Raw genomic sequence first — 6,734 nt, 5'->3', positions numbered from 1 at the left:
TCAATTTTAGTCTTCCAAATCAGTATTTCCATTTCAATGAAACATTCCTCTGAATATTACACCAGAGGTGTTCATTAATAATTAATGGTGAATATTACTGAATGTCTTTTACAAAATGCAAACAGTGGTTTAATTACATGTAAATAATGAACACATTCACTAATGTACATGTGTGTGTGTGTCTATGTAAAACCCACATTTATGAATGCATGTCAGTTTTCCCAGCTCAAAATATAAGATAGATGGTTAACAAAACCCTTAAGGGTTATGCGTAATCAGCAAAGGGCTTTCATAATATCTTATTTTCTGTGTACTTGAAGTGATTGTGTTATATCTGGCTGAGAGAAGGACAGTCACTGTAGAAAAATAGTATGTTTCTAAATGCTTCCATCAAGATCAGCAAGTGACATTCAGTGAAGCACTTCAACTTTTCTTGTAACCATTTATTTCCTGAGAAAGCTTAAAGAACTAAATAGTTTTTGTAGCTGTCTCCATTTATTTTTGAAAGATCTAAGAATAGTCTGAAACGTGAAAGAACTGTCCTTCTTGAAAATGTCAGGAGACATTTAAAGTGGGTTTATTTGTACCGTGATATACAAGTGCTAACATTTTATAATCCCTGATGAAAAATGTTTTGTAACTTTTAGGAGTTGTAACTATTGTATTTGTACTTTTTGTACCACAAAATGAAATTGTGATTTTTTTTTATATTTAAATAAAACTATTTAAAGGATACTGAGATTTCTCAGCTCCATTTTGCAATTTCTCACGAAGCCATTTTTCATCTGCGCTTGTCAAACAATACAGCACAGCTGTGATTAATCTCTCACTAATAAACATTATTTCTCACGACCAATTCCCTCTATTAAACTGCCATTGAAATGCATTAAAACTTCATCACCACCGATTTTTCAGAAATGTGTTTTGTGGATCTCTCACCAAAAACCATTAGCTGGCTATACGCTTAACCCTATACGGTGATATTTTAAGAGTAACGAATGCATTCAAGAAACAAAACACCCGAGTTAACGGAAAATGCCTCCAACTTTAGGATAAGTTAAACAAAGCCGTTTAACCCCACACATACACAATCATCCTTGTCTACTTACAGCTCTAGACCTGGAGAAAAATGATGGCTCAACTGCGCGGCCGTTTTACACAACCAACACGCTGAGAAAGATCCTCAAGAAGACTCGCAAGACGACTGCCAATTGGAAATGAACGACCGTCTTACAAAATTAACCAGGTTCTTATAAATTATCAGATTGTTTTACTTGAGAATTGCGTTGGTTTGTATTGTCATAAAATATTTAACTCGTTACGCACTGCATTTCTACAAAAGCTGTCAATTTTCTGACTATTAAAGATTATTTGGTGCGTGCACATACCCTTGTTTTTAGTGACACAGGTGGGCGTTAAGTGAACTGCAGAAAATGTATGTTCGTGCTCGCGAACACGAAACGCAGCGACTCGTTGCTCACAAAATGCTTTCATTCTTTGATTAATAGAACAAAACACGTAAATAACTTTGCAAAATTATTCTGACCACCCAGTGCACACTGCGCAGAAATTTGGCAGGAAATCGATGGGGTAAGTAAATGAAAGGACATTCAGGACATCCACATTAATCGTTTTGAATTAACCCCTTTGTGTTGTTTGACAAACTAATTTTACAGCTCAAAATAACAGAGGCATAGATTGTTCAGAAATATGAAAATAGCATGCACTTAACATTTCCCCAATCTAAAAAAAAAAAAAAAAAAAAATTCACTTCCTTTGAAACGTTAAATCCAAGTCATTTCATTAAATCATGGAAAATCACATTAGTTACAACCCATTCACACATTAGCAATTAAAAAAAATAATAAGTTAAATAACCATAACCAAATTCAATTAAGGCAGACTAACAAAAGGTTATTTGCGAAATGCAATGAAAGTTAAAGAAAATTCTTAAGCATTATTTAAACCAAGCAATTAAATGTGGGACATTTGTAGTAAAGAAACTATTTTAGTAATATGCATTCAGTGACCCATCTAGTTTAAGAATGTGAAAAATCCTTGCTCCTATAAATAAAACGAAAATTTAAACCTCAATTCAATCATTAATCAAATAAAGCCAAACAACCACTTTAATTTCATCAACACTAGTGGAAAAATTAAATTTATTGCCTTTTCTTCAGCTTCCAATTTTCTTTAGATCCACCACACAACAAACCAAAAATGTGTTGACTAAACCAGAAACTAAAAAATCCATGGTAGATTTATTTTAAAACAAAGTGCTCAGTCACATACAAGAAATAAATTAAACACCATTTATTCCATCACTATATAGATAATATAATATATATTAAACAAAAACTTCAGACTCTCACAATTAAGCTGAAACGTTTTTTTCGATCTTTGCAAATCCTTCAGTAAGTGCCCATGAAAGAAAGAAGCATGGGTCTTGTTCAAGACTCAGTCAATATTTCCTCATGCTGTCCTCTGACCTGATGGTGGGTCTGCAGTGAAGTCTCAGGCATGGCTGATGGGCAGCTGTGTCATCGAGTGTGGCAGGAGTGGCTGCAGCACCAGGGAAGTGGGAGAGTGGACTGAAAAAAAACAGTCATAAAGTCATTAAGACGCGTTTAAGTTCAAAATAAACATTAAAATAAATAAGTTTTACTAATTATACAAAATGCATGACCCCTAATGAAAAATTAATGCTATCAAAGCTGCATATGCTGAATCCAAGAAAACCTGTACCGTCCATGTAGGAGTGTAGTGCAGTCAGCATTGGTGTGTCCACAGGGGCAAAAGCAGTGTACTGAAGTTCATCTATTAGTGGAGGAGAGAGATGGGCCGACTGCAGTGATGACACTGGTGCAGCTGAAGAGTGGTTCGGGCTGACATGCTTCTTATGACGAGCTCGACAGTTTTGGAACCAAACCTGGGTGGCAGAGAGATGATCAACATAGGTAGAAAATAGAAGGGGGGGGTGTGGAGGGGAAACAAACTGTTAAAATGTTAAAGGGTATTGTCTCCCTTGGGTAACGGGAATTTTTATGAATGGCATTTTTATTGCTCAAACATGAAAACTATTGCAATTGTTACATTTTTACTCAAAGAACTGCATTAACTTTTGGGGTTGCAAATTGGAACATTAAAGAAAGTTTAAACTAAAATAAACAATTTAGCTTGCCATATTTTAGTTTTCAACAGATTTACAATTATATAAATATATAAATTATTATAGGAAATAATTTACTGACCATTCAGATCACAATGCACAAACTGCTAGATTGAATTATTTAATTCAAAATGAAGTCTGTTACCCAATAAAATGAAGCTAAGACAATTAAAAGAAAATGAATAACACTTGCCTATTTTTCCCAGTTTAGTAAACTTTTATGAAGTTCTTCAGATATTTTTAAAACATTTACGTAAATAAAATCATTCTTGGGACAACAATTCAAATAAAAAAAGAAATTTAAAATCTCATGCAGAAAATTAAATAAATTTTGGAAGAACTGTTTTACCTGAATTACCCTTCGGCTAAGACCAGTCCTTTCTGCCAACTTTTGTAAAGTCTGAGCATCTGGATTGTTGTCCTGAGCAAACTGGGCTTGCATCACCTTCATTTAAAAAAATACAAGTTTTAAAAATGTCAAGCAGCCAGTCTTTTAAATACTTTTAAAGAAAAATATGCTGTATTAACCTGTAACTGGTCAGCTGTAAAACTTGTGCGTGCCCTCTTGGCCGGTTTAGGCTGATTTACTTCCTGCTCTGAGGGAACAGCTCCCTCCACATTCACTCCTTTTCCTGGAGCAAACCACAAAATGAAAAAAAGTGAATGAGAAAAAAATTATTTTAACCCAATCCGTTGTTTCACAGGAACTGAATGAATGCAAATGTGATAAACATTCAGTGTTCTTTGTAAAACGTCAGGTACTAGATATCCTCTGAAAATTTCAACACTTGAAATAAAAATCCAGGCAGCTTCTAACCATTCTCCATGGCACGCTTCAGGTTGTCCAACATGCAGTCATAGTGGACACGACACAAAACCCTCTCATCCACCAGGGCAAACTCTTCTCCTGTAGACAGCTGCCTCTTGCAGGAGAAGCAAGCAAAACATGCCAGGTGGTAGGTGTTTCCTTTTGCTCTGCGAACCCAGTCGTTTGAATGGATGTTTCTGCCACAGTGAGCGCAACGCGTTCCGTATTTCCTGTATGAAACAAATCTTTGATAAGAACTTCCATTTTTTAAAAGGTAAACAAGCTTTTGTGCTGCTTCTTTTCAGTGAGGTTAACACCGGTTGTTTGGTGTATGGATACGGAACTGCAGGAAAAACCACAGAGATGGAATGAAAACATTGGTTGACTATTGTCCATTTTCCATTTTAAGGGGGAAAACAGTGAGGGAAAGTATGCAATGTAATGACTGTTGTGGAAACACTACAGAAAAATAACAGCTGTAATTTCTAGACTTTAACGAACAGTCACTTCTTAAGAAAATCAAAAAGCATGACCAATTTGAAATGCTTTATTGTAAATAATATGCACAAAAATTAGTATTTGATTGCAGTCCAACAGCAGCCTGACCCTTTTATGAAACAAACAAAGTAGGCACTTTTCTTTTTCCTCAATCTAGTAAAAAAAATAATAATAATTTACCTGAAGTAATCAAGTTTACAAAATATCTCCTTTTCTTTTATATAACAGCTGATGTGTCTGCCCAGAGATGTTTGGCACACGCTGCAGGACAGGCATCTCACGTGCCAGCACATGTCGTTCACCTGAGGTGGAAAAGCAACATTTTTCGGTTACAAATGTAGCTAATATTTACGTAAATAAAAGATTCGCTTACTGGCTTTATCTTATTAAACACTAGGGAATGCCCATTGGGGTAAAGTTGGTTTTATATTCTCACATTCATACGGTTTCAATATAATTTCAGAAAAGTATTACTTATAAAATCTAAATGGGGAAATCATATTGGCAGCCAATGACTACCAAAGTACAGTATTATTCACGGTCAATTAAACAATGCTAATGATGCTTTTAAGTCATAGGCTATATGCATGCCATTTCTGACCGAACATTCAAATTAGCGTGGTAAACAATACGGGGTCAGTTAAAATAAACGAATGTGCAAATATAAAACTAACTTTACCTCAATGAAAAAGTCTGGCGGGCAATTTAGTACCTTAATAGTAGTGTAAAATAGTTATTGACGTGTTAAAATGTAATACGTACCTTGAGTAGATATTTATCTACAATCTCAGTTCCGCAACTGGTACATATGGCTTTCTCTGTCATGGTATGAGGTGAAGAGCTTGGCGACAAAGACAACGACGACGAACACGATACCTCTTCAAACAGGTCTTGAGTTTTAGCCTAAAAACGATAATAAAAAACATTAATGTAAATAAACAATTAAATATTGAAGGAAGCCGAATGCGTCGTTTGATAAACATCAGGCCAGTGACCTTCTTAAATTGTATGGCCTTTCCAAAGCCGTTAATATAAATAGACAACATGTAGGCGCCAGCTTCAGAAATCCGTCCAAAGAGTCATGGTTATTAAATATCACAGCATGTATCACCTGAGGTGTGCAGAGGACTGACCCTCCACAGCTAGCGGGCATGTCGAGAGGAGCAGCTCTGAGAGACACAGTGCACGGCAGCGCTGCCGCCTTTTAACCTCCGGGCCGAGCTACCCGTTAACGACCACTCGCCGTTTACCATGACAACCTCTAACTATAGCGAGAGGAGACACCGAAAAACACCGGCGATTCTGAACGCAAGGCGTCATCCTTTTCAAGTGCTCAAAGTCCTCAGGTAATATTGACCGTTTTATGTCGCATTCAAGAGTTGTAGTAGCCTGTTGGTAATTTGTTTTTTTTCTGCTTCCCAAACTCAGACATTTTTTAAGCATGTTAACTAAATCCAAACTCCTAAAAAGCGACTGTCTCTGTGGAAAAAAAGAAGAAACAATTCCACATCGCGTAATTTATAATAATTGCGCACAGGCGTTGCCCGAGGCACAGCTGAAGATGGTCCGTAATTCAGAGTTGACGGCTGCTGACAAACAAGGATAAATAATAGTTTAACGTGATGAAAAATAAAACACAGTGTGCCTGCATTGTTTATTATGGAAGATGAATATATTCAGATTATTTTTATCTTTGAAAATCCTACAAAACATGCAGCCCCAGGAGATCACCTCAGTAGCCTAGGTTATTTATTATAATAAAACAATAAACAATTATTTTTATTAATAATAATAATAAAGAAAACAAATAAAACATTTTAAACGTGTTACTTACAGTGTTCTTGCTTGGGCTCTCTTTCGATGTGGTTTGTTCATTTTTCCAGTACATTGTCCAGTATGACAGGCTATATCCACTCTCAGATCTCCTGTACAGAGAGAATTAATCCATATAGGTGCTGCTGCCGCTGCTGCTGAACGCACGTCGCGACCATGTTTTAACTCAAACTTTTGTTTTCCTCCGTGAGGGTGGAACTTTTCCTCATGTTCTCATTCCTCTGGCCGCACCTCCCTGTCACATTTACACACGCCTATCAGTTGAGGAGTCAGCTCAGTTGCGTGAAAAAAAGATCCATAAACAAACTGTAAGCACCGTCATATTTGTTAAATCAAGAATGCAAGTTTTGCTGACGTTTTGAAACCGACTTTTAGGATTGGTTACAATAGTCTACACATCTTAAATAGGCCTAATGCTACATAGTT

The 6,734-nt window shown here is 36.2% G+C and overlaps 2 protein-coding genes across 6 annotated transcripts in view; one reads left to right on the top strand and one right to left on the bottom strand.

The window, feature by feature from the left end:
• slc44a5a (solute carrier family 44 member 5a) overlaps nt 1-1,737 on the top strand; it is a 252,938-nt gene extending 251,201 nt beyond the window's left edge. For both annotated transcript variants that reach the window (XM_087239869.1, XM_087239872.1), the window contains one exon: nt 1,112-1,737. In XM_087239869.1, the coding sequence (XP_087095995.1) occupies nt 1,112-1,221 (110 nt within the window). In that variant the 3' untranslated portion in view covers nt 1,222-1,737. The remainder of the gene's footprint in view (nt 1-1,111) is intronic.
• A 396-nt stretch (nt 1,738-2,133) lies between these two features.
• lhx8a (LIM homeobox 8a) lies at nt 2,134-6,496 on the bottom strand. Of its 4 annotated transcripts, none has more exons than XM_087238921.1 (8): nt 5,471-5,655; nt 5,238-5,378; nt 4,656-4,777; nt 3,987-4,207; nt 3,698-3,801; nt 3,519-3,614; nt 2,746-2,929; nt 2,134-2,591 (listed from the first exon to the last, which is right to left on the bottom strand). In XM_087238921.1, exons 1-8 carry the CDS (start codon nt 5,519-5,521, stop codon nt 2,515-2,517), a joined length of 996 nt encoding a protein of 331 aa, XP_087095047.1. In that variant the 5' UTR covers nt 5,522-5,655; the 3' UTR covers nt 2,134-2,514.
• Nucleotides 6,497-6,734: the final 238 nt, after the last annotated feature.

This window comes from Danio rerio, chromosome 2 (genome assembly GCF_052040795.2).
Source record: "Danio rerio strain M-AB ecotype USA chromosome 2, GRCz13ab, whole genome shotgun sequence".
Lineage (NCBI taxonomy): Eukaryota > Metazoa > Chordata > Actinopteri > Cypriniformes > Danionidae > Danio > Danio rerio.
This window is presented reverse-complemented; position numbering and strand designations above follow the sequence as displayed.